Source organism: Peromyscus leucopus, chromosome 3 (genome assembly GCF_004664715.2).
Source record: "Peromyscus leucopus breed LL Stock chromosome 3, UCI_PerLeu_2.1, whole genome shotgun sequence".
NCBI lineage: Eukaryota > Metazoa > Chordata > Mammalia > Rodentia > Cricetidae > Peromyscus > Peromyscus leucopus.
Genome location: NC_051065.1, coordinates 157,394,580 through 157,422,251, shown reverse-complemented (window position 1 = coordinate 157,422,251; position 27,672 = coordinate 157,394,580). Strand labels below are relative to the sequence as shown.

Here is a 27,672-nt window from a genome sequence, read left to right as displayed (position 1 = left end):
GTACCAGGCATGCATCTGGTGCCTAGACATATACATGCTCTACATGGTGACAAGCACTCTGTGAGTTCAAGGCTGGCCTACATAGGGAATTCCAAGACATAGTGAGACCCTGTCTCAACCAAACAATCAGGGTCCTTTGCAAGAACAGCAGGTGCTTTTAACCACTGAGCCATCTCTCTGGTCCTTTTTTTTTTTTTTTTCCACAATGTCCCACATAGCTCAGGCTGGCCTCCTAACTCACTATGTAACCGAGGATGAACTCCTCATCCTCTTGCCTCTACTTTTTTTTTTTAATTTTGCTTATCATGATGATGTCCAGTTCCATTTATTTTCAAAAAAAAGGACAAAAATTTTGTTCTTCTTTGTAGCTGAATAAAACTCTGCTCTGTGTGTGTGTATGTGTGTGTGTGTGTGTGTGTGTGTGTGTGTGTGTACCACACTGTCTTTACTCACACATCTGTTGATGGACATCCAGCTTGACTTTATATATTGGCTGCTGGGAATAGAGCACAGTAAACATGGACGTCCGAGTGTCTCTGTGGGGTCTAACTTGTGTTCTTTCAGGTATTTCCTCAAGAGGTATGGCTGGATGACACAGAGGTTCTCCATTAGTTTCTGGTAGAACCTCCACACTTTCATCTACCCTGGCCTAGTTAACCAGCTGGCCCTGTACGTGGGAACTGTATCACTCTGGCACTCTCCTCGGCATCAGTTGTCCGTTTTTCCTTTGTTGATAGCCATTCTGACTGGGGCGAGATGGCTTCCACAGGTACCCACACACATGTCCCCATATACACACACACCTCACTCAGGTCTGTTCTTCATGCTAACATTGTGACACTCTAATTATAGGGAATTCCAAGACATAGTGAGACCCTGTCTCAACCAAACAATCAGGGTCTCACTATGCAAGAACAGCAGGTGCTTTTAACCACTGAGCCTCTGAATCCTGCCTCTACCTTTCAAGTGACGAGGTTACAAACGTTCGCCACCATATTTGTTCCAGTTGGCCCTCAAGGTCCAGGGTTTCAGTTTAGATCCTGCCACTATGGATTTTGCAGTGGGGACGAGATGCATCTTCGCTGTATCAGCCTTGGGGTGTGTCCTCTCGGTACTGCACTTTCAGGAGCATAAAGTCGTTTTGCTCCGGACCCTAAGCCTAAGGTTATGTGGAGCTGCAAGAAGTGTAAGTACACAACCACCCACTGGGCAATTGGTCAAAGATGCCAAGTCTAGACAGGCATGGAGTTTAAGACTATATAATCATAGCCGGGCAATGTTGGCGCACGCCTTTAATCCCAGCACTCGGGAGGTAGAGCCAGGCGGAGTGAGTTCGAGGCCAGCCTGGTCTACAGAGCGAGATCCAGGAAAGGCTCAAAGCTTCACAGAGAAACCCTGTCTCGAAAAACAAAAACAAACAACAACAACAACAACAAAAAAGACTATATAATCACACCTGGGGAGACTGAAGCAAAAAGGCCATCAAGAGTTCGAGGCCATCCTGAAACACATGAGACCCTGTCTCAAGAATAAGAATTTAGGGGCTGGAGAGATGGCTCAGTGGTTAAGAGCACCGACTGTTCTCCCAGAGGTCCTGAGTTCAATTCCCAGCAACCACATGGTGGCTCACAACCACCTGTAATGAGATCTGGTGCCCTCTTCTGGCCTGCAAGGACACACGCAGGCAGAACACTGTGTATAATAAATAAATAAATCTTTAAAAAAGAATAAGAATTTAGGGTCTAGTCTAGAGAAGGCTCAGCGGTTAAGAGCCCAGAAGACCTGGGTTGGAATTAATCCCAGCACTCACATTGTAGCTAACAGTAGTCTCTTACATCCTCTCCCAGCCTCTCCTTGCACAAGAAACTCACACGGTGCACGACAAAACACCCATACACAAAGAAATAAGTAATTTAAAAAATGTTTTACAATCAAGTAAAAGTGCTAATTCTAGGGACTAAATTAACTCCTCAGTAGCCCTACTCCGGGAAAGACGAAGAACGCATGCGCGGAGGAGAAACCACAGAGTCGGTCCTCCCGGGATAGAGAGGCCGGAAGTCCTCCGGGAGCTGCACGCCGGGTAGTGGAAGCGTACCGAGGAGGCAAGAAAGGGGTCCGCTGGGGGAATTGGCTGGGTCGGTGAGCCAGAGGGTTGGCGTGAGCGGCCTGGAGATCGGTTCTGCACGATGGCATCTCGGGCAGGCCCGCGAGCGGCCGGCACCGACGGCAGCGACTTTCAGCACCGGGAGCGCGTCGCCATGCACTACCAGATGAGGTATGAGGTGAGCCAGGAGCACCGAGGCCTTTCCCGGGAGGAGCCTGCGGGTCCCAGGTAGCGACGCCGGCTGTCCGCACGGCGTCGCTCCCCTAGCCAGCTGTCACGGACCACCGGGGCTCCTGCTCCGGCGAGCGCCTCGGGTCTGTTTACGGGCCGGGGAAGCCTGTGGCCCGCCTTGGCCTGCCTTGTGCTTTGAGGGGATCCAGCCTGTACAGGCTCATGGATCGCTGCTGGCCCCTCCGAGTGACCTTGGGAACGTCATTTTTCTTTTTCAAACCGAAGGCCCACAGTGTAGAGCTCAGACTGGCCTCGAACTCATGGCCTTCCCTCCTCAGCCTCGCGAGTGTTCTGTGTGCGTGTATGTGTGTATGTGAATTTGTGCACTCGAGAGCAGGTGCTTGCAGAATCCAGTAGAGGGTGTCCACAGCTCAGAAGTGATTTTGTGAGATAGCGTCTTGGTATGTGGTCCAGGCCAGCCTCCAGGAGCAGCAAGTGCATCTTTCCAGTCCCCAGGCAGGTTATTTCTAATGGAGCCTCAGTTCCCTCATCTTCAGAGGGAGAAATCTCATACTTTTTAGGTTTTAGTGAGGAATTAGCAAATCATTTGTGTAAAGGTGTAGCATAATACCACATGGTAGGTGCTAAATTGTGGGGCTGTGGGGTGGTTGTGAGTGGTAAGAAGTGTCCGTCTCCAACCAGAGGTTTAGGAGATGTCCCTGTAAGGAGGTCTTTCTACATCCCTTTATTGGTTTGATAAATCCTTACTGGCCATCTATCCATCCTGCATTGTTTTTGTTTTTGAGCTGAGGATCGAACCCAGGGCCTTGCGCTTGCTAGGCGAGCTCTCTACCACTGAGCTAAATCCCCAACCCCCCATCCTGCATTGTATTAGGCACTGAGGACATAACAGTGAGCAAAACCAGACCTGGTATTTGCTTTTAGGTTATACCTTCAATAAAGGTTTTGGTTTTAGGTTTGAGTTTTATTTTATTTTTAAGGATTAGGGGACCTGGAATGTTAAACACATAGGGTTGTCTTTTCAAAGGGAGAGATGTATAACCTGTTTTCACCCAGAAGTCTGTGAGCATGCATGGTTAATAGTCTGGTAACCTTTGGACCTTTATCGTGAGCTTGTCAATCTATAGACCCCATCTTTGTTTGATTGTTTATTTTTGGTTTGTCAAGACAGGGTTTCTTTGTGTGCCCCTGGCTGTCCTGGAACTCACTCTGTAGACCAGGCTGGCCTCAAACTCAGAGATCCATCTGCCTCTGCCTCCCAAGTGCTGGGATTAAAGGTGTGCATCACCACCGCCCTATAGACCTTGTCTTTATGGAAGATGTCACATGTACTTTACAAAGAATTTCGATGTAGTGGTGTCTTAAGCTTTATTGTGCACACGAGATTAAGTTAATTATCACCAGGAAAATTTTCATCAAATTGTGCTGTGCTTAAATACGCCCTAAAGTAAACCACTCAGGGTCAGGCTCCTGAAGGTGCTGAGTTGTGTTGAACCCAGCTGCTTCCTTGCCTCCTGCAGGTTGTTAACTCCTCTGGCTGTGGTGGTCGAAGAGACCCCCACATTGGCTCAGCTGTTGAGAGCACTTGCTGTTCTTGCAGAGGATCTAAATTCAGTTGCCCACACCCACATCAGGAGGCTACAACCAGCCCCTGTAACCCCAGTTCAGGGGTTCTGATGCACTCACTGGCCCCCCGACTGCACAGGGGTGCATGTGGTGCACACACACAGACATAAGATGAATCTTTAAAAAGAAAGAAAGAAAGAAAAGCCAAACTGGATCCTGCCTTCAAGGAGCTTGAATACCAGAAGTGATTTTTTTTTCTTCCTTTTCTCCCTACCTCCCACATTTCCTATAATGAATTAATTTTTTCCCTGAAATCCACTGATTTCTGCAGCTGGTTCTTTGCCTCCTTCTGTACATACAGAAGGATAACAAACTCTTTGGACCCTTCTCTCTCCACTTTAGGCCCCTGCCTAACGGGTGCCTCATAACCCATGCTCTTGTTTTCATGTTCTTGAAGATATGAAAAGGATAACAATTGAGACCCCAGAGGATTAAGACTAAGAGACACGTGCTTCCTTCACATGGGAACTATAGCTGGAGCAATAGCGGGAGCCTGAACTGTGGTCCTTGTTGCTGTACTTTCACTCCTGGCCTTTGTTTCTGTGATGAGAAGCCATCTTTCTAACCACAGCTCAGAATTCATGTCATAGCTTGGTGAGATAGTGTCTTAGTATGTAGTCCAGGCCAACCTCCAATTTGAAATCCTCCTGCCTCAGCCTCCCAGGTGCCATTACTGTTCTTCAGTCTTAAAATCTACACATTCACAGTCTTTGTAACTGTCTGTTACTACCTCTCCCGTGTGTCTTGCCCCTTGATTTCTTGAAACACAAATACTTAAATGCTTTTATGCCTTTGTGCCTGCATATTTTTGCCTCTGCATAGACTATATGCCCACCTCCGCTCATCTCAGAACCTCAGCTTGAAATAGCTCTCTCCTCTAGCTAGCCTTCTCTGGCATCCCAGCTCATGCTAAATTGGTTCCTCCCTGGGATATCTTGGGCTTATATGTATTTACTTGAGCTTTATACTTCATTTTGCCCAGCCCCTATCAGAGGCTACGTCATTCAAATTGTATCCATGTATTCAGTACAGGTGCCTGGAATATAGTTGGTGGTTGTAGCAATTTGAATGAAAATTGCTTTTCCCTCTGCTCTGCCTTACAGTGTGACGCTCAAACATGAAATCAAGAAGCTGATCTACGTCCATCTGGTCATATGGCTGCTGTTGGTTGCCAAGATGAGTGTGGGACACCTGAGGCTCTTGTCACATGATCAGGTGGCCATGCCCTATCAGTGGGAATATCCATATTTGTTGAGCATTGTGCCGTCTCTCTTGGGCCTTCTCTCCTTTCCTCGAAACAACATCAGCTACCTGGTGCTCTCCATGATCAGCATGGGGCTCTTCTCCATCGCGCCCCTCATTTATGGCAGTATGGAGATGTTCCCTGCAGCTCAGCAACTCTACCGCCACGGCAAGGCCTACCGCTTCCTGTTTGGTTTTTCTGCTGTCTCTGTCATGTATCTGGTATTGGTCCTGGCAGTCCAAGTTCATGCCTGGCACCTGTACTACAGCAAGAAACTCTTAGACTCTTGGTTCACCAGCACACAGGAGAAGAAACGGAAATGAAGCCTGCCTGACGGACTTCTGAGGGGTGAAACCGGGGTCTCCCATTGAGCAGCCTGAAGGGAGCTGTTCAGAATCTCCACAGACTGCGGCATCTGTGATGTGGTACCTAGTGCACACTAGGCGCAGTCTGGCCTGGGGTTCTCTGTTACCATCCGCTGAGATGACAGAGCTGTAGTATTTAATTTATTCTTGACCAACCGCAACTGGTGACCAGTAGCCGTGGAACACTTCAGTGGGTGAAGTTGAGGCCTCCAGCATTTGGTTTTTCCAGACTGAGCCTTGTCCTTGCCTTCTCTGGGTCACAGTCCTACTTTCTCCATTCATCACCCTTCACCACCAACACTGAAAGAGATCCGGAATGAATCAGTACATGAAATTCTCCTTCAATCTGTAGGTCATGGGGCAGGCAACATTTGGGAAGTTGCTCCCCCTACAGGCTTCTCTGTTTACTGCAAACCATTTTAATTAAAAAAGAACCTCAATAAAGTTAAGACTGTCCTGTGCCTTGTGTTTGAGATTTGAGTGGGGGTTGGGGATTTAGCTCAGTGGTAGAGCGCTTGCTAGGCAAGGCCCTGGGTTCCGGTCCTCAGCTCTGGAAAAAAAAAAAAAGATTTGAGTGAATTTCAGAGTTGTGTTGCTTTAGAGGCATTAGTCATTATGGAAAGAATAGATGTTTCCGGAGGAACATGGACTGGCACTGGAGGACAGACTGGGGAGTCTAAGTCAGCTGCAGCCCTCTAGCTCTGGTGGGCACAGCCCTGGGATGGGGGTCATTGGAGGAGTGGCTGCCCTTACAGAGGACACAGGTTCAGTTCTCAGCACCCACATGGTGACTTAAAGCCATTTGTAACTGCTGTCCCAGGGGATTTGATGCCCCCTTCTTGCCTCTGGAGCACTAGGCAGGCATGAGGCACAAAGACAAGCATGCAGGCAGAACACTGATACGCAGAAAATAAGGGGTTTGGTTTGGTTTGGTTTTTTTGTTTTTGTTTTTCGAGACAGGGTTTGTCAGTGTAGCCTTGGCTGCCCTGGAACTCCTCTAGACCAGGCTGGCCTCGAACTTACAGAGATCCACCTGCCTCTGCCAGCTGAAATTAAAGGTGTGTGCTACCACCCACCGCTCAGCTAAGGGTTTTGTTTTTAAGACATGGTGTCTCAATGTAGCACTGGATATCCTGGAACTCACTATGTAGACCAGACTGGGCTCAAACTCAACAGAGATCCTTCCACCTTTGCCTACCAAGTACAGGGATTAAAGGTGTATGCCACCACACCCAGATATATATATCCAGATATTTACTCTCCACCCTTAAAGTGGATCATTTGGCTTGGGTTATGAGCTTCCCCCTTTTTTGCTGTTTTTAAAACGGTTTCTCTGTAGCTCTGGCTGTCCTAGAACTTGCTTTGTAGACCAGGCTGGCATCAAACTCAGACCCATCTGCCTCTGCCTCCCAAGTGCTGGGTTATGAACTTTCTATTTGGTTATTTATGTTTATCAGTCTTTTATGTGTCTAAAACTGCATAATAGTATCCAAAAGAAATTTTAAGACTGCTTGTTTGGGTCTGTAGTTTTCCACTAGCTGGCAAATAACCTGAAGAAAAGTAAGAAAGAGGTTTGAGGTTTTTTTACCTTTTAGTTTTCTGTCCATGGTTCCTTGGCCTGCTTGTTGGGGGAATGTGCAAAAGAAGCCAGAAAAAGAAAAAGGTGAGACTCCAATATTGCCACTAGGGGCATACCACCAGTAACCTAACTTCCGATCAGGCCCTCCTAAAGCTTCCTCCACCTCCGAAATGCCAAGGACTGGCAACCAATACTTTGGGTAAAAATAGCAAGGAGCTTCCAGTCTTGTGGGAATGTGCAGTGAACATAACATCTAATTGTGTGAGAGATCCACAGCTGAGATACAGTTAACAGTTACACCTAGAAGTCTAACAGTAAATAGGGCAGGAAAGAAGTGTGTCCCTTTGCCCTGGACTTTATTATGCCTAGATGGTGCTCAGATCTATAACTGCAGAGATCTGGCCTCTACAGGCATAATTCTTTTGTTCTGGATACTTGTTGCTTGTATGGCCTGCAGAGCTAATTCCTCCAGATGTCCTGCTGATTTCCTTCCTTCCTTCCTTCCTTCCTTCCTTCCTTCCTTCCTTCCTTCCTTCCTTCCTTCCTTCCTTCCTTCCTTCCTTCCTTCCTTCCTTCCTTCCTTTTTTGGAGGGGGGTTGTTCAAGACAGGGATTCTCTGTGTAGCCCTGGCTGTCCTGGAACTCAAGAGATCTGCTGGGACTAAAGGCATGTGCCCGGCTCCTCCTGATCACTTCAAAGATAACTTTTTGGTTCTGCCTCAAGCCTGTTGCTGTTCCTAGGTCCTGTGCTGACATGAGTGCACTCTGGATCATCATCCACCCCTCAAGCCTGTTGCTGTTCCTAGGTCCTGTGCTGACATGAGTACACTCGGGATCATCATCCACCCCTCAGGCTTGAAGTCCTCCCTGCGCTCCATGGACACGCTTCTATTCAGTGAACCTTCTTTTTTGTTGTTTTTTATTTTTTGTTTTTCAAGACGGTTTCTCTGTGTAGCTTTGCACCTTTCCTGGAACTCACTTGGTAGCCCAGGCTGGCCTCAAACTCACAGAGATCCACCTGTCTCTGCCTCCTGAGTGCTGGGATTAAAGGCGTGCGCCACCACCGCCCAGCGTGAACCTTCTTATACACTTAAAACTTTCTCTACTTAAGGGGAGGCCTCTCAGTGGTAAAGTGTTCCTCGAGCTTGGACCAAGGCCCTGGGTTTGATTCCCACCAATTTAAAACAAAACAAAACAAAAAAACCTTTTCTGTTCTTACATTCCTTTATTAAACTTTAAGATGCCACTTATATGAAAATTCTGGAGTCTTCCAATTCCTCAAGTTGAAGAACAACTTTAATTTGGTTGTTTTCACTTTATTCCTTTGTTATTATTTCATTAATGAGACATAGCCCAGCATGACCTTAAACTATAGATGAGGATGACTTTGAACTCCTGAAGCCTTTGTCTCTACTTCCTAAGTGCGGGGATTACAGGCATGCGCCATCATGCCTGGTTTATATTGCTTGTTTCATTGACAGAATTGCTAGTTTGCATGTCTTCGGTTCCCTTGCTCATTAGTGTTCACTCAGCTTAGTGAATGAGTTACCTCGCCCTTTTGTGGACCAAAGTCTGTACTTCCCAGAGAACAGAACTGGACTGAAGCAGGAAGAAGCCCGTGGAAGCCCACAGACAAGGGAGTTTGCCGGGAGCTCAGCTGAGGCACACGTTGCTAATTTTCTAACAACTGTGATGCAAACATTTATTAAAAGGGGTGCAAATTATTAGTCAAAGAGCTAAAAACTATTTTTAGTCATTAGAATAGTATTTTACATACAGTCTTTGAATACCTTGAAAACTCATTATGAAACTAATCAAAAATTTTAAAACACTGTCATGCCAACATCAGTTTATGTTAGTTTTGTGTTTGGAATTCTGCTTTCCTAGCCTTTTCCTATCACTTTTTTCTGCCTCATGGTTATGGTGTTCACAAATGAGTCCTCCTCTTGATTTAGTGGAAAGAATGCTGTTTGGGTTAGAAAATTCAGCTGGATATGGTGGCACATGTCTGTAATCCCAACCTTTGGGAGGTTGAAGCAGGAGGAATACCGAGTGTGCGGCCAGCCTGACAGATATATATATATATATATATATATATATATATATATATATATATATATATATATATATACATATCTCACATATATACACACACACACACATACACACACACATATATATATAAAATGAAGCCCTATCTCAAAAAGCAGGATTGGAGTTAAAGGACCAATTGTAGGACTAAGATCAACCCTGCCTGTTTCACAGGTTGCTTTAAAGCTCCAATAGGGGAAGTATTGTGAAGGCATTTCAAGTTTTTTAATTTTGTTTTTGTTTTGTTTTTGGAGACACAGTTTCTCTGTGTACCAGCCCTAACTGTCCTGGAACTCATTCTAGACCAGGCTGGTCTCAAACTCGCAGAGGTCCACCTACCTCTGCCTCCCAAGTGCTGGGATTAAAGGTATGTGCCACCACGCCCTGTGTAAATTAATTTCTTTAAATTAAATTTTCTATACATAGGTGTTTTGCCAGCATGTATGTTTGTGCACCACATGTGAACCTGGTGCCTAAAAAGGCCAGAAGAGGGCATCTGATCCCCTGGGAGTGGAGTTACAAATGGTGGTGAGCTGCCATGTGGGTGCTGAGAATTAAACCCAAATCTTCTAGGAGAGTAGCCAGTGCTTTAACCACTGAAGTGTCCCTCTGGCCCGTGTGAAGGCATCTTATGGACTCTGTAACACCATATGGATGTCAAAAGTGGTGGTGGTCCCCTGTCTTTATGGCAGTACAGAGTGAAGGCTTTGGAGAGAGCCTTGAGAGATGGTCTAGACCCCAAGAAAGGCTTGTGTGCTGTGAGCAAGGATTATTAGGCTGAGATTCTAGCCAGGGAATTTACTATCTTTTGTTTGTTGCATTTTATTGCCATCCTAGGAATCACGCAGGGCCCCACACTTAACTAGGCCAGTGTTTTCTCAACTGAGCCATCTCCTTATATCCTCCCCACTTTCTGACTCTCTCTGTAGCTCAGCTTGTCCTTGAACTCAGCAATCCTCCTGCCTCCGTAGTGCTGGGATTATGGGTGTTTCCACTCCCCAGCTGAGCCTGTTTTTGATGTGATGCATGGGCATTGTAGGTCTCTCCCATTGCTGTGAGGCTGAAATAAATATGTATGAACTGTCTAGTACATAGAAGTCTATATATCAAGATGCCTTTCCTTGGTAAACAATGCTGTGCTTGCCTCCTAAATTGAGAGTGTCTACCTGTTTTAGGAATAATTCTCTTTCCTCTTTTCCTCCTCTCTCCTCCTTCTGACAGGATCTCTTTATAAAATCCTGCTTCTGTCTCCCAAATGCGATGTAGGTGTACATCACCATGCCTAGCTAGGAATGATGTCTCAGAATGCTGGAGGTTGGTCCGTTCTAGAAGAGCATTAGCGACACTTCACAGTCTTGGTCCACATTATTCTGACTGGTATGTTCAAGGTGCCCTGACAGGGAGTGCAGACCCAGCAGACCTTAGGAACCGACTATTACAGGAAACTCCTGTAGCTGCTACTCATAGCTGGTCCAGAGTCCATGCCTAGAAAGGACTGTGGCAACAAAAGTGGTGGTCAGAGACCCCCGTAGTATACTCTCACTAAGCATGCATGCCTCAGGGCTGGCAAAACTTCCTGAGCCCCTGGCTTGGCCCCCAAATGAAGGTCGTTCGAGCCTGAAGTCTTGGCCAGCTGATTCAGACACCTTGCAAGAGCACAAGGCTTTTACGCTGATGCCTCTGTTGCCTCCTCACCCTGTTGCCTCCTATTCCAGCCTTCTAAGTTCTTACTCTCCCTGTTGACAGTTGCCAATCTCCTTCTCCTAAACTAGGCCCACCCATCACTCATTTTCCTCTTCTTTGTTCTTTCCTGGTCTGCCTGCTTGCTCCCTCTCTCCCTCCCCTTTCCATGGTCTCATGAAAACCCAGACCAGTCTCTGACTCACCATGTAGCTCCCAATCCTCCTGCCTCACCTCCCTAATACTGGGATTACGAGCTTATGCCACCACATTCCACTTTCTAATTTCCTTCCTTACATCTTTACTCCACCTGCTTTATCACTGCTAAATCTAAAACTTGATGTGCAAAATGGGATCCAGAAACCCTCAGATTCCACATAATGTGCCTGACAGAAAAAACAGATGACATGATCTCCATGCCTCTCCATTTCTTTGCTGTGTGTGTTTTTGGACAGGTCAGTCTTCCTGAGTGTTCCCTTTCTAAAACTGGTCATTAGCCTGACCTCAAGGGTTGAAATGCTAATAACAAGCTAAAGAAAGCAGTGGGCAGGTAGTTTCAAATATTGATCTCATCCCTTCCCTTTTTGGAACAGGCTCCAACCACACCAAATATGGAAGCCAGCGAGACAATAAACTGCATAGTTCCTTTCCCACATTCTGCTTTGTCTTTTGCTAGTTGTTTGTTTGTTTGTTTGTTTGACAAGGTCTCACCATGTAGCTCTGACTGCCCTGTAACTCTCTCTGTAGGCCAGGCTGGCCTCAGACTCAGATCACAGATATGTACCTGCCTCTGCGTCTGGAGTGCTGGGATCAAAGGTGTGCATCACCGTGATGCCTGGCCTCCCTAATCCCTTGTCTTACGGTCTTCTCTTCTTGTCCCCTCCCACTCTCTTGCCCTCCCTTTATCTGTATGTTTTTACTGTCACCATTTCTTTTCTACTTTTCCGACCATACTTTAGCCACCATCAGGAAGCAACTAACCAAATATTCTCATCTAGAGAGTCAGGCCAGAAGATCCAGGAGTCAAGAAAGGCAAGTGTAGAACAGAGCTCACATGCCAAGCATCAGAAAACTCGTGGTGGCACTGAGAGATGGCTCAGGGGATCAGAGCACCTGTTTCTCTTGGAGAGGACCTGGGTTTGATTCCAGCACCCACATGGTGGCTCATAGCCATCTGTACCTCCAGTTCCAGACACTCCGATACCTTTCTGATCTCTAAGGGCACCCAGCACATACATGATGCACATACATACATGCCATAAAACATCCATATACATTAGAAAAAATAATAAGACTTAAAAAAAAAGTTTCATGTGCGTCGGACCTCCATGAGGTAGAACTGGAGGAAGACCCTTGACGCCATGCTTAGTCTGGCGAGACCCCCTTTTCTGCTCTCTGGATCTCACTGACTTGAGGTTGGCTCTGCACGAGGCAGCATTGGCAGCTGACCCTGTTGGTTCGAAGAGGCGGGTGAAGAAGCCCAGAGACTACAGGATAACAGCAGGTTGGGAGGCCCCGCTCTAGTGCAGCTCACGTGCAGCTTCCTGGGCGATAGACTTTGACCTTGACCAAACCACTTTCCCTTCTGTTTCCTTATTTCTCTCCTCATGAAATTAAATAATCCTCACTTATCTGCCTCACAAGGTGTTTAGAGGGATCAAATATTGCTGTTGCTTTGTGAACTGGAAGTAGATAAGCTACTTAGATGAAATGTATCATGATTGATGCTCACTCAGCCGAAGAGCGCCTGCTCCCTGACTATCACTGCTAGGCACTGGAGAGAACACGGGGATTAAACCAGGGCCTTAAGTACACTAAGTAAGTGCTCTGCCACTGAGTCTATCCCCAGCCTTCTTTTTATATTCCTTTAAAAAATATTGTTTATTATACTGGGTGGTAGTGGCTCACATCTTTAATCCCAGCACTTGGGAGGCAGAGGCAGGTGGATCTCTGTGAGTTTGAGGCCAGCCTGGTCTGCAGAGTGAGTTCCAGGATGACCAAGGCTACACAGTGAAACCCTGCCTCAAAAAACAAACAAAAACCCCAAAACAACAAAAAGTGTATGAATGCAAAAGCAAGAGGGTCATGAGTAGATTGGGGACTTCAGATGTGGCCCAAAAGATTTAGGAGTGGCCCAGAGAAGACCTCGGTCATGTTTCTGAAGGGTGGTCCAGACTGAATCTCAGAAGGACAGAATGTTGGAGTTAGGATGTAGCTTTGTTGATAGTGTGCCTGCCTAGCACAAGACCCTGAATTCAGTCTCCAGCACGGAAGAAACTGGAAGTGGTGGTGCATGCCAGGGATCTCAGCACTTGGGAAGTGGAAGTATGAGGATCAGGAGCTCAAGGACATCCTTAGGCTACATAGAGAACATGAGAACCTGTCTTGATGATGATAATAATAACGGGACTGGACAGATGTGAAATGCTTGCTGCATAAGTATTAGAACCTGAGTTCTGGGCCCCAGCACCCACACAATGCCAAACCATGGCAGAATATACCTGTAGCTTCAGCACTAAGGAGAAGAGACAGGTGGCTCCTAGGGGCTTGCTGCCCCACCAGCCTAGCTGAAACAGCAAGCTCTAGGTTCAGAGAAGATCCTGTCTCAAAACAAGGCAGAGACAAATCAGGAAGACACCCTGGTGTTAGCCTCTGGCCTCTACATAAGCCTGCATGGGCAAGTGCACCTGCCCACCTATGCATACAAAACACACACACACACACACACACGCATACAAAACACACACACACACACACACACACACACACACACACACACACACACACACGAGAGAGAGAGAGAGAGAGAGAGAGAGAGAGAGAGAGAGAGAGAGAGAGAGCGCTTATTTTTTTTTAATTAATTTAAAAAGGAGAGACAATAGCAATACCAAGATGCGTTGACCCAGTGGACAGGCCCCAAACCATCTGTCCATCGTGGGCATTGCCAAGGTGAGGGCTGAGGTAGCCCAAGCGCTCCATGAGTGGAAGGAAGCTGTGAGATGATGGGAGGGTCCCCACAAAGCCTGGAGCCTTGTCAGCTTTTTCCTGCACCGGAAACCACAGGAAACCAGGTCAGAGCGTGGGGCTGCTCCCTCTGCTCCAGAGCTCAGCTGTCAGTTCTGGGGCTTCCTGAGCAAGCTGTATTACTCAGTTGGTCCCTGAAGCTGGAGACCACTTTGACCTGGAGTTGAGAAGAGTTGGAAGGGGCTAATGCGCTAAAGAAAGCTGGGCCTTGGTTGAAAGCCAGCCTGGTGGGGAGCCAGAGTGCATATGGGGAACACAGAGGCTTATTGGTGTCATGTAATGTTTACTTACATTTGGCCTGACTTTAAATGACGCACCAATCACTTCTTTATCTTCAGTATTTGGTGTAGACAAGTGCAGAATAGATGTTAGTTCTCAAAATGAAAGATGTGTAACTGTCTATGGCAGATCCAAGTTCTAGAGCAGACTAACAGACGCGTCAGACCTGCAGTGTTTTAGGAGCGGGAGGGGTTAAGAGTGGGTACACCTCCACAACAGGGGGCTGGTCCCTTTCCTGTTAACTCTCCACCACACCAAGAGCCCCCTGTGCTGTGAGAGTAATAAGGCTTTCTATCAAACAGGCGAGCCAGTGGACAAGCCTTCCTCAGTGCCCTGGCTCGGGGAGAAGGAATGTGACCCAGCCTGCTGGTTAGGATAGAGGAGGAGCTTCAGGGCAGGGTGGATCCAGGGCAGGGCTAGGTGAGAGCGCCTGCTGGTACTGTGTGCTCCCCACAGCTCCAGGGCCTGGCCCTGCTGCCCTGCTGCAGACAACAAAGCCATGGTCTCCCTGCCCTGATCCTGCAGAAGCTCATGGGGAGCTCCAGATTGGCGCCCCTGCTCCTGCCTCTCCTCCTGCTCTGTAGCCGATCTGTGTCTGCTGAGGTTGGCTGTCCCTACCTGCCACGCTGGACCAGCCGCTGTCTACTGGCTTCCTATGTGGTAAGGTCCTGCTGCTAGGTGGGGGGGACACTTGCTTGGCACAGAGTCGAACCCCCTATTCTCCTGCCTGCCCTTTCCTACCTCTGAAATCCCTGTGCTCTACTGGTGGCCCGTTGTGTCCACTATATGGTCTTGAAGGGATTGATAAGGGTCTGGTATGCTGAGGTCCTTGGCAGGGTGGAACAGAAGAAAACAGCTGGAGAGGATGGACAGCTGTGGGTCCAGAACTGGATGATTGACACAGGGTTCAGGGAGAATGCTCCTTACGCAAGTCCCTTTTAATGATGCCTCTCTCGTTTCTTTTCCCTCCTGGATCCCGTACCTTCAGGATAAGAGTTTCGCTGGTGAGTCTTATTTCTTGTTCTGCTTCTCTTCCCCATGCTCCCCCGAGCCCAGGTCTCAGTGAGCTGTCCTTGGCAATTTTGGTTCCCAACCCGAGGAGTAATCTAGTATCAACGAGAAAGTGGAGGGCAAGTCTAGATTTGCACTGTAATTCAGACTCTGACTACTCAGGCAATGTTCTTCGCTCTCCCATCCAACCCTGGGCTTCTGAGCACAGGAGTAGAGGAGAAAGGGTTGTGATGAGGCCGGTGCTGCTCCCCCGTGGGGAGGGTAGAGTGAGCACGTGGCTAATCTCCAGGTGCTCTGTACGGTCGGCGGTCTACCACTGCCCTTCACTTGATCAGGAACAGTATTCGCTCATACTTCATGGTGCATTCTACTTCACCAAGCTCTCTCCCCATGCACTGTGTTACTTGGTCCTTCTGACACCCCCACCTGATGGATGAGCAGTCTGGCACCTGTCCAGTAACTTACCCAAGCCTTACATCCAGTTTGGAGGAGGTAGGGTGGGACCTCCATTTTTCTTGTTCATCTTTTTGTTTTTGTTTTGAGACAGGGTCTCACTATGTAATACCAAAGCCTCCGTTATTTGTTTGTTTGTTTATTTGTTTATGGTTTTTCGAGACAGGGTTTCTCTGTGTATTCCTGGCTGTCCTAGAACTCACTTTGTAGACCAGGCTGGCCTCGAACTCACAGAGATCTGCCTGCTTCTGCTTCCTGAGTGTGGGGATCAAAGGCGTGCGCCACCACCTCCCAGCTCAGACTCCCAAGGAATGGTTTACACCTGTGTGTTACTGTGCCGACTGTCTATTTTCCACAGGAAGTTCTGCTCAAACTCCTTGCCCTACCCTCCTGGCCACAAAGCCCTGGCACCGGCCCTGCTGTTTGTGCCTGCGCCTGGTGTCACATCCTCCAGGTAGGAAAAGCAGCCTGTGAGCCGTTCTCAGTGGAGGTCTGAACTGGGGCCAGCTGAAGAATCGGTACCTAGGCTGGGTGTCAGTTGTCATACTGGAACACATTTTTGTCCTGTTAACCTCAGCAGGGACTTAGAGCATCTAGACTCGCACATCATGACAGACACTCATGGGACATCTGTGTCTTTGTGGGGGTACCACCTTTCATCTGGCACCAATCCCTAAAATCCGTGTGTCCTATGGACTTGCTTGCTATCATTACTTTCCATCTGTAAAATGGGATTGTCACTCTGCTGTTTCATTGACTCAGTTGGTACACACTGAACACACACTGGAAAACTAGCAGTTATAGGGAATGGAAAGACAGCTCAGCAGTCAAGAGTACTAAATGCTCTTGCAGAGGACCTGAGCTCTATTCCCATGTCAGGAAGCTTACATCTGTCTGCAACCCCAACTCCAAGGAATCTGATGTTCCTGATCTCTTAAGCACCTGCACTCATTTGTATGTACCTATACAAATGTATGTACCTATACACGCACATAATTAAACATAAAGTAAAATCACAAAAAGTTAGTTTAAAAATTTTCACCATTAGAAATCATGCTACAGCTGGACGGTGGTGTCACATGCCTTTAATCCCCTCACTTGGGAGGCAGAGGCAGGTGGATCTCTGAGTTCAAGGACAACCTGGTCTACAGAGTGAGTTCCAGGACAGCAGGGATACACAGAGAAACCCTGTCTCAAAAAAAAAAAAAAAAAAAAAAAAAAAGAAAAAACCCACAAACAAACAAAACCCCAAAAAAGCAAAGAAGAAAGAAATCATGCTAGAATTAACACCTATCTTTGTGGGAGGTATGTGTGTGTGTGTGTGTGTGTGTGTGTGTGTGTGTCTTTTTTTCTCTTACGAAATTCTTATTTGTTTTATTTAGATATAATTTGTTAGAGGTAGAGAGATGACTCAATTACTAAGAACACTTGCTGCTCTTCCAACGGATCAGTATTTGATTCCCAGCACCCACATAGTGGCTCACAATTATCTATAACTCTAGTTCTAGGAAATCCAGTACCTTCTTCTGATCTCAGCAGGCACCAGGCATGCACATGGTACACACGCACACACACACACATATCAGGCAAACACTGATACACATAAAAGAAAATAAATAAGCCTAAAGATTTTAAAAACAAATAAAACATCTTGTATTTATTATTTGACAATCTCATACATGCACACAATCTATCTTTTCTTTTTTTTTTCTGAGACAGGGTTTCTCTGTGTAATTTTGGTGCCTGTCCTGGATCTTGCTCTGTAGACCAGGCGGGCCTTGAACTCACAGAGATCCGCCTGGCTCTGCCTCCCGAGTGCTGGGACTAAAGGCGTGCGCCACCACCGCATACAATCTATCTTGATCAAACCCACCCACAATCCCTCCCTCCCACTTCCCTTGGATAACTCCCCATACATCATTGTCCCACATTTGTGTCTTTTTTTTTTTTTAAGATTTATTTTATGTGTCTGAGTGTTTTGCTTGCATGTATATGTGTGTATTGCATCCATGTAGTACCCATGGAAGCATCATTCCCGGTAGCACTGGAGTTACAGATGATTGTGAGCCACCATGTGGGAGCGAGGAACCAATCCTGGGTCCTTTAAGAACAGCAAGTGCTCTGAAGTGCTGACCCATCTGTCCACACACACACAGCCCTCAGCTTTCTGAGACAGAGGCTCACTGCGTAGTCCTGGCTCACCTGGAACTTGCAAAATAGACTAGGCTGGCCTCAAAATCAAGAGATCTGCCTGCCTCTGCCTCTGAATACAGGTATAAAACCATGCCTTGCTCTGTTTGTCTGTAACTCACTGTAACTCACTCCAGTTAGTGAGTCTGCCTGCTGGAATGTGACTGAGCTCGTTGGCTTGACCTTGTGCAGATCTTGTGCAGGTGACCACCGCTGCAGTGGGATCATGAACACAACAGCCGCTTCACGTCTAGAAGGGCTTCACAGCACTCCTCCACATCTTCTGGCTCTCACATTCTTTCTTCCGTGTGCACTGAGCCTTGAAGGGTCTTCATTCGTTTTTACTGAATCATAATTTTTGCCACCTAAGAAGCTCGATATCATTGTTGTCCTTGATTTCTATTGACTTTCTACCCAACATTGGGTCACATCACAGGTAGGACAGGGGCCAAGAATGCCCAGGTAAGAAGTATGTCTCCCTCCTACAGGCCTTCAGTGGGGCTGGTTCCCTCTCTTGGTGAAGAAATCTAAGAGTCCTCATAAGTTTGAATTCTACCGGAGGCGCCGGACACCAGCATCCTCCCAGGTACCCTGTGTCTTGCAGCTCTACCCTACGGCCCGCAACCCCTTGCTTTTTTTGTCCCTTATTTTGTTTTCCGGCTACAAGAGGGAGTTTGAAAGTGTGGAGATTATACAGTAAGGGAAACTGAGGCCCAAAGAACTTGAACACTTTGCCTGTGGTCTCTCCGGTTTCAAAGGCGGAACTAGAAAGCGGGCTTCCTGGATCCTGGCTTACCACCACTTTGTTCTCTGCTTGCAGAGGAAGCTGCTAGGCAGCCTTTCTCCGTCTCTGGAAGGCCATCGCATTTCCAACCCCTTCCCAGCCATCTCTCATAGAGGACCACGCTCCAAAAGGACCCAGCCTTCAGATGCAGAAGGCGTAGAGCATCTTCCTGGAGCAGGTTCACAGAAGCGTGGAGGTAGGCGGCATGAGTGACAGCAGGTGGTTTCAGCCTTACCTGAGCCGGGGTCAATGAGTCTCCCTTCTCCCTAGGACCTGAATTCTCCTTTGATTTGCTGCCCGAGGCACAGGCTATTCGGGTGACTGTTTCTCCAGGCCCAGAGGCTAGTGTGCGTCTTTGTTACCAGTGGGCACTGGAATGTGAAGACATGAGCAGTCCCTTTGATACCCAGGTATGGAGTTCCACGCCCTGTAGAGACACACTACTCAAATTTTCAGTGAATGGCAGCGGGATCTTTTGCCCAAATAAGGAAAGTAGTTGTCCAAAACTTCCTTATAAAATGAGGTAGGTAGCATTAAGACTTTTTTTTGACTAGGCAGAAAAGGTGGTGGGCTGTTACTTGAGAGACCAGAAAGAAATGAGTATGGTGTATATTCCCAGGGAGAGGACCCTTGGTGTGACTGGGTCAAATTAAGAGACCGTTGTGAGGGCTGGAGACAGCTCCGTTGGCAGAGTGCTTGCCCAGCATGCTTGATCTCTGGCATTGTACGAATGGGATGGGAGGGCGAAGCAGGAGGCTCAGACATTCAAGGTCTTCCTTGGATATATAATGAGTCTGAGGTCAGTTCGGGGTACGTGAGTCTTAAGAAAAACAACAACAAACTCTTTGTTATTTCCTCAAGAGGCTGTTCCCTGATAAGGTGACAAACTGTCACATATGTCTTGCTGTTCTCCTCCCTCACACCTTCTGTCTAATCCTCCGAAAATGATACCCTCCCCCCCATCTCACAGTCCAGGCACAGCAGTGCACTTCAACCTCCGCTCATCACAGACGCCTCTGCACGTGACTGGGCATCACGTGCAGAGACTGATGCCATGCTCTGGAGTCCCCGGGCTCACTTCATGTCTGTAATGACTGTACCCTCTAACGTCATGGTGATGCCAGCCTTTAGCAGAGTTGATGCTTCTAACACCTTGCATGGCATACAACTGGAGCTCAATAAATGTATAGTCTTTCCCCTACCCCTGCTCCTTTACCTCAAGCAAATGGCCAGAGTATAGAACCGAGATCCCATGGGAGGGAGAACTAAGTTTCACGGAGTAGGAAAGTAAGGTATATTGTCCAAGCTTCCAGCTTCCTCCTGCCTTGTCCATAGTGTCCATGCTTTTTCTTAGGTGTCTCTTTTTCTCTCCCTTTGTGGTTTTATCCACAGAAAATTGTGCCTGGGGGCCACACTGCAGACCTGCCCTATGAATTCCTCCTGCCCTGCATGTGCATAGAGGTGAGCACAGGGAAACGTGGGTTAACCATGGCTCCTTGTCCAACAGAATCTCCAGTAAGTCAACTTGCAAAGGACTAGGGAAGGACGGAGATGATTTGGTGATAGAGCAAGCCATACAGCATTAGAGACTCCAAAAGGACCAGACTACTGGGATGCTTAGGAAACTGGTGCTGGCTAGGCCACATGTGTTCGGAGGCAGAAGGGTCCTAGGCAGTTCCACCTCAGCCAGTTCCACCTCAGCCCTGCCTGGATGCTGCCTTCCCTGGTCCAGATTTGGCTTCAGCTCACAGACACAGAATAAACAGTCATCATCACTGTGTTCTTGAGAGCCAAAGTTGCATATTCCTCCCAAAGTCATGTCCTTTCCAGCCCTCCATTGGAGTCCTCCATCTCTCCTTGTAAGTCTGAAGATAAAGATGCTTTGGACATTTTTAGGGGGAAGACAGGAACTAACAGGAGGGTGTAGACAGAGACCTGGGAAATAAGAAACTGCCAGAGGAGACAGCCGGTGACTCTTAGGGAGTCAGAGTGAGGAGTCAACACAGGGTGCTGGGTACCTTGAGAAAGTCCAGAATGGAGGTCAGAAGCCTGAAATTGACGGATATGACCCTCAGGACTTCTCTGTGGCTGGGATAGTTCTTTGGGGACAGGAGGAGTCAGCCCCTCATTTGCTGCTCTTCCCTGTGCTCTGGAGCCCTAACCCTTGCCCATGCTCCACATGGCTCCCTGATTAGTGTCCTACAGCTCAAGCTGCTTCTTTGCAGTAAGCTAGATCCAGAACGATGACCTCAGAAAAGCCATTTCCTTGACTCTTTCTGTGTTCACCAGGCCTCCTACCTGCAAGAGGACACTGTGAGGCGCAAAAAGTGTCCCTTCCAGAGCTGGCCTGAAGCCTGTGAGTGCTGTTTGTATTAATCTTGATGCACATTCATACCCCCTCCCCCTTCTCTCTTTCGGGGTGTGTGTGTGTGTGTGTGTGTGTGTGTGTGTGTGTGTGTGTGATGGAGGAAGACCCCAGATGGCATGAGAACTTCTTTTTTTCTGGAGCCAGGGGGAAAGGGCCACAGTGTCTAGCTGTTAATCTGCAGATGAGCTCCTGAGTGCTGAGCATGATGAGTGGAAGAGACCCACCCAGGGAGTGATGTGTGTGAGGACCAACCAGAGACCTAAGCTCCCTTTTCAGCTCTGCCATGGATTACCCCAGAGCCCCCTTCCCTCGTCTATAAAATCAAAACTGTTTATGAGGCTTGAATGAAATATTTTTGGGGAAGAGGCTGGTGTTGTCTGAATGCTGTATGCACAGTGGTGACCTTGAGAAGAGAGGACACTCAGGTACAAGTAACACAAAGCTACATCAACTCAGGAGAGAAGCCCAGGGACACTTGTGAGCAGAGAGGGTCTCAGAGGAGCTGGCCCCTGAGCTGAGCTCAGGAAATGGACGAGATTTAGGAAGAAGAGGCAGGGGAGCAGACATTCAGATTCTGAGAGGAGCCTACACAGATTTTGAGTACAGGGTACAGTAAGGGGTGTTCAGTGTGGAGGCCCAAGATGGAAAGGTAAAGCCAAGAAAGCTGGGTAGGAAGGGAGGAAGGGAGGGAAGGGGGGAGGGAAGGAAGGAGGGAGGGGGGAGGAATTGTGAGGTCCTTCAGTATTTTCTCCTAGTGCCCTGGGGTGGGGGTCGGGAGATGGAGTTAGAGCTGCGCTGTGGCCTCATCCTCCGACCTGCCGCCTGCCCAGATGGCGCGGACTTCTGGAAGTCAGTCCACTTCACTGACTACAGCCGGCGCGATCAGATGGTCATGGCTCTGACACTCCGCTGCCCACTGAAACTGGAGGCCTCCCTCTGCCAGAGACAGGGCCCGCTCATGCCCTGTGAAAGCCTCCCCAATGCCACAGCACAGGAATCAGAAGGAGTAAGGACATCCCCTTCCTCCAGGACTGAGGTGGGCCGGGTGGGGCCCAGAGGACATCCCCTTCTCCCTGACCAGCTCCCCTCCCTTTAACAGTGGTATGTCCTGGAGAATGTGGATCTGCACCCCCAGCTCTGCCTTAAGGTACAACCATGGGCGGGGGCTGGCAGTGGGAGGAGGGAGGAAGGGACCGAATCTCGCTGACTCGACACTCGTGTGTTTCTCAGTTTTCTTTTGAAAACAGCAGCCATATTGAATGTCCCCACCAGAGCGGTGAGTCACTATGGAATCCCTTCTTGCACATCTCACCCTCACTCGCCTGCGACCTCCAGGCCCAGCACAACCCAGCTCTGATCACCTCCCACAAACAGGGTCTCTCCCATCCTGGACTGTGAGCATGACTACCCAGGGCCAACAACTGACCCTGCACTTCTCCTCGAGGACGTACGCTACCTTCAGCGCTGCCTGGAGTACCCCAGGCTTGGGGCTGGATACCCTGGTGCCTATTGTGTACAGCGTCAGCCAGGTACGGTTTGCTTCCCACCAGGTTGGCCAATGCATATCCCCAAACTCCCTGTTGCTTCAGTGAGGCAGACGCCCTGCATCCTATCACTCGCCCTGGATTATTTTCTTATTAGTCTTGGACCGCTGGCCCTCCGTCAATCCGTGGGGTCCTTCATGAGGGAGTTCCCGAGCTTGCAGTTCCTCAGTTACAAAGAGAATAGAGCCCAGGCGCTGGCACCCCCACCTTCAGCCACCCGCTAGCCCACCGAAGCTGCTGCCACATTGTGTGTGTGGTGTAGCCTATGTGTGTAGATATGCACGCCTGTAAGCGTGAATGAAGAGTCCAGAGGTCCTTATTCATTTCCACCTTATTCCTTTGAGACAAGGTCTCTCACTGAACCTGGAGCTGACTTCAGCTATGGTGGAAGTCCAGTGAGATGTTGGGATTCACCTGTCTCTGATCTCCAGTGCTGGGGCTGCATGAATATACAGCCACACCTGCCTTTTTTTTTTTTTCCTCCCCCAGACAGGGTTTCCTCTGTGTAGCCCTGGCTGTCCTGGAACTCACTCTGTAGACCGGGCTGCTCTCAAAATGAGAGATCCACCTGCCTCTGCTTTCCGAGCATGCTGGGGTTAAAGGCATGTGTCACTACTACCAGGCTCTCTTCTCTTCTCTTCTCTTCTCTTCTCTTCTCTTCTCTTCTCTTCTCTTCTCTTCTCTCTCTCTCTCTCTCTCTCTCTCTCTCTCTCTCTCTCTCTCTCTTAAATCTGGATGGTTGAGATTTGAACTCAGGTGCTTCTGCTTGCACAGACAATGCAGTTACTGAGTCATTTCCTCAGCCCTACATTGTATAGTGGTGCTACCCTCACCCCAGCTGTCCTCTCCCAGGTCTCAGGCTTCCACGAGGCACTAGTATAAACGTTCACTGTCTTAGGATTTCTATTGCTGTGAAGAGACACCATGACCACAGTAGTGCTTGTAAAGGAAAGCTTCTCTCGGGGGGGGGGGGGGGGGGAGTGGTGTTTTGAGACAGGGTTTCTCTGTGTATCCCTGACTCAAGTTCACAGAGATCCTCCTGCCTCTGTCTCCTGAGTGCTGGGATTAAAGGCATGTGCCGCCGCCACCCAGCAGGAAAACTTTTAACTGGGGCTGGCTTACAGTTCAGAGGTTTATTCCATGATTGTCATGGTGGGAAGCATGGCGGCGTGCAGGCAGACGTGGTGCTGGAGAGGGAGCTGGGAGGTCTGCATCGTGATCCAGAGGCAGCAGAAGTGAAAAAGTGCCACACACTGGACCTGGCTTGAGCATCTGAGACCTCAGAGGCCAGCCCCTAGCGACACCTCCTCCAACAAGGCCACACCTCCAAAAGTGCCGTTCCCTATGGGCCTATGGGGGCCGTTTTTATTTTAAATAAAATCACATTTACCAACTCTCAAGAGACCCCTAGAAGCTGAAGGGCTCACTGTGCAGTGCTCCTCTGGTGTAACTCCACCATGCGGACGAAGAACAGGATGACTAGCCGACTTTGGTCTGTGTTTCTGATTTAAAAACCGCAACTGCAAAACCACAGCACTGAGCTGAGGCAGCATCCTGTGCTCGCTACGGTCCCCTCCCTCAAGGGCTCCCTTGCAGCCGGAGCTCTATGGGCTCCCACACAGGGGTAGCAAATGTCTGAGACCTGAGAGTATCCGAGTGCTTGACAGTGGCCTCCAGAGTGCAGGCAGGCAGGTGAGGGGTACAGAGGAGAAGGTGGGCGGTAGAGATGACCGGCCAACCCGTAACTAACGTGTCTCGTCTGTAGACGGTTCTCCTCAAGTACTGCTCTGTGCCCACCCTGTGCTATGCACCAGGAGGTGTAAGAAGAGCACACAATACAGGCTTCGCCCCCCGTTTCTTAGCCTAATAACAGCTGCTTCTAACATCAGTTTATTAAAATCATCCATATGCATATTTCCATTTAATGCTTCCAGTAACCCGACAGAGATTATTGGCCCTCATATGCAAATAAAGAATCTGAGACTGGGGAGGGAGGAGATATCATTCAAATCCACGGAAAGGTCACAAACCCGGGAACTAGAAAGACGATAGTGAAGACTCGACCCAGGCCACCAGTCTTTACAGCTCATTCTTCCCAGCGGACAAGACGCCTCCTCAGCTGTGCAGGGAAGTGAGAGACACACACATGTGCAGGACGGAGACAATGGCCGTGCCCACCTTCTTCCTCATGGCGGCACTCGTGTGTGTGTGTGTGTGTGTGTGTGTGTGTGTGTGATGTTAGTTCAGCTGCAGCAGTTAATATCTGGGGAGAGTCGGTGGTGGCTGGGGAAGTCTTCTGGAGGTGCCACTGGGTCCTTTACCTAGGTCGGACCGGGGTGGATGAGACTATCAGATTTGCCTGTATGGGGACAACCACTCTATCCTTTGTCCCTACAGACCCAGGGCTCAGTCCCAGCGACTTTTGATCTCATCATTCCCTTCTTGAGGCCGGGGAGCTGCATCCTGGTAAGAAATCCTACCCTCGCTCCTCACAGATTCCCTGGCACAGAGCCCATGAATGTATTTGGTTTGGCCAAATGTTTTAAATTGGAATTAGTGATCACTAGTTACATGTTATCTTCAAAACAAAACACTGCTGGGTGGTGGCGCACGCCTTTAATCCCAGCACTCGGGAGGCAGAGCCAGGCGGATCTCTGTGAGGTCGAGGCCAGCCTGGGCTACCAAGTGAGTTCCAGAAAAAGGCGCAAAGCTACACAGAGAAACCCTGTCTTGAAAAACAAAAAAAACAAAAAAAAAAAAACAAAAAAAAAAACAAAAAAAAAACACTGATATTTTGCCTTCCCATGAAAAATGAGAAAACCCAGTGCTGCGTGTCCATGAGGCGTGGTGACAAGGCCTAGCGCTCAGTGGTGGCTGACTAATTCAGCTGCTCTGTGCTCTTCAGCCCAGGCCAACTGTGGGAGCCGCTGTGGTCTCACTGGCGTTTGCCACCTTGACCTGGTCTGTGGCTGTCCAGGGGATTGTACCAGACACAAAACTGGAGGCCAGTGGGGACTCCTTCCCTGGGAGGAAGGGGGTGCTCTAACTCACACGAGTGGGGCCCTGTGTCCTCAGGTGTGGAGGTCAGATGTCCAGTTTGCCTGGAAGCACCTTTTGTGTCCTGATGGTGAGTTAGTTCTTGGATGAGAGGAGACGGAGCTTGGGCACTGTCTTCAGTGGCTTGGCTTCACCCTGCTTGATTCAGTCTCCCATAGGCACCTGGGGCTCTTGATCCTGGCACTGCTGGGCCTCGCCACTCTCTTGGGCATAGTTCTGAGCCTCCTCTGTCGGCGCCTACTGCCAGGTAAGCTCGCCTGGGTTAGCCAGGGATTCCGACGTTCCTAGCACCTTTTGACCGAGCTGGGGACAAAGCACAGACCGCTAGCCTTAGGCCCCCTAGTGGGCAGGAATGGTTAAGGCAGGGCAAGCGGCCCATGGGTGCAGATTGTATCTGTACCACCTAGCTGGCAAGAGGCGAGGCTAGGGATCGGGGTAGGAGGGTGTTTACAATCCAGCCTGCTGTGCCCTAGAAGCCGCACGTTTTCCTCAGTAGCCTATAAGCCTATAAGCACCAGAGAGGCTCAGCAGTGTGGGGGACTGACTCCCAGAACCGATCAAGGACGCAGGGCGCCCTAGAGTGTAGGCCAGAGGCCTCTAGGGGAGGGCTGGGCTGTCTTTCCCCCAGCCCCTCACCTTGACTCAGCTGTTGCTCGGGTCCCCAGGCCCAGGTCAAGCGCGGCCAATTCTACTACTGCACGCAGCGGACTCAGAGGCACAGCGGCGTCTGGTGGGAGCGTTGGCCGAACTGCTGCGGACCGCGCTGGGCGGCGGGCGCGACGTCATCGTGGATCTCTGGGAGGGGACGCATGTGGCCCGCCTTGGACCACTGCCGTGGCTCTGGGCGGCGCGGGAGCGCGTGGCGCGGGAGCAGGGCACCGTGCTGCTGCTGTGGAACTGTGCAGGCCCCAGCCCCGCCGGCAGCGGCGGCGACCCACGCACCGCGTCCCTTCGCACCCTGCTCTGCGCTGCCCCAAGCCGGCTGCTGCTTGCCTACTTCAGTCGCCTCTGCGCCAAAGGCGACATCCCCCGGCCTCTGCGCACTCTGCCGCGCTACCGCCTGCTTCGTGACCTGCCGCGCCTGCTGAGGGCTCTGGATGCGCGGCCTGCCACCCTCGCCACCAGCCGGAGTCACCTTGGGGCTAAGCGGTGCTTGAAAAACCGCCTGGAGCTGTGTCACCAGCTGGAACTCGCCGCCAAAGTTGACCACCAAGGCTCAACCGATCATCCCTGCGGTTCCAGTGGTCTGTAGCCTTAGCCTATGGAGCAACAGCTGGAACTCCAGAATGAGGCCTCAGGCTTGTACTCTTGGGGTGCTTCTTGCCTCCACCAAACTGTAAGACTCACTCTAGGCCCCAAACTGGCCCGGCTTTCCTCCCACATATGCTTCCTCTCAGAGTCCCTGAGAGAAAACTGGGCTTTCTTGATAGCTCCTCAGCCCTTTTTGAGGAGGGGCCGTTTTTTCCATTTCCTTTTGGAAACTGCAAAGACAGGCACCTGCACCATGCATTCTAGTACTGGAGAGAGCTGGGCCAGGGTTGGGAAGCAGGCTCTGTCTGTCAAGGTCTTGAAGGTGGTTCTGCTCAGCCGAGTTGAGAGAAACCCCTTGTAAGCAAAGGGTCAGTCACCCTTTCCCAGAGGGAGGCCCTCTCCAGAGGCAGTTTGATTTTTTTGTTTGATTTTGCGTTTTTGTTTGTTTGAGATAGACACTGTGTCGCCCTGGATAGCCTGGGACAAAGAGAGAGCTCCCTGTCTCTGCCTCCTGAGTGCTGGGATTAGAGGCCTGAGCCACCACACTTGTTGAGAGAGAGGGTTTTCGTGCATCCAGAAGGGTGAATAAAAGCGAACCTAGTAGATAAATTAAGGAACACCGTGTGCTGCTCTTGTGTGCCTGGGCCTGCCCTGGGCTTGTTCTAGGACAGCTCATCAGCTCAAGTCCTCTCACTCACAATGTCATCGGTGGCCTCATTCCCACAGGCCGTGCCTGTGGAAGGCAAGGAGGGCCCAGTACCTCCTGGATCCTTTCCTCGACGTGATTCTTCTGAGAGCAAAGGAAAACCCAAAGCTCAGCTTGGCACCATGT

General features: G+C 49.3%; 2 protein-coding genes across 3 annotated transcripts; both read left to right on the top strand.

The window, feature by feature from the left end:
* Nucleotides 1-2,035: 2,035 nt before the first annotated feature.
* On the top strand, nucleotides 2,036-5,991 carry Jagn1 (jagunal homolog 1). 2 transcript variants are annotated; one of them, XM_028863930.2, is made up of 2 exons: nucleotides 2,036-2,275; nucleotides 5,026-5,991. In XM_028863930.2, the coding sequence occupies exons 1-2, from the start codon at nucleotides 2,187-2,189 to the stop codon at nucleotides 5,486-5,488; spliced, it is 552 nt and encodes a 183-aa protein (XP_028719763.1). In that variant the 5' UTR covers nucleotides 2,036-2,186; the 3' UTR covers nucleotides 5,489-5,991. The 2 variants fall into 2 exon arrangements, with proteins under 2 accessions (XP_028719763.1, XP_028719764.1); XM_028863931.2 differs by having other exon boundaries at nucleotides 2,202-2,282.
* Nucleotides 5,992-14,577: 8,586 nt separating this feature from the next.
* Il17re (interleukin 17 receptor E) lies at nucleotides 14,578-27,453 on the top strand. Its single transcript, XM_037204269.1, has 16 exons — nucleotides 14,578-14,842; nucleotides 15,171-15,186; nucleotides 16,005-16,100; nucleotides 18,325-18,422; nucleotides 18,657-18,816; nucleotides 18,891-19,030; nucleotides 20,013-20,081; nucleotides 20,910-20,976; nucleotides 21,819-21,994; nucleotides 22,088-22,135; nucleotides 22,219-22,264; nucleotides 22,363-22,517; nucleotides 24,930-24,998; nucleotides 25,608-25,659; nucleotides 25,738-25,836; nucleotides 26,255-27,453. Exons 1-16 carry the CDS (start codon nucleotides 14,714-14,716, stop codon nucleotides 26,839-26,841), a joined length of 2,007 nt encoding a protein of 668 aa, XP_037060164.1. The 5' UTR covers nucleotides 14,578-14,713; the 3' UTR covers nucleotides 26,842-27,453.
* Nucleotides 27,454-27,672: the final 219 nt, after the last annotated feature.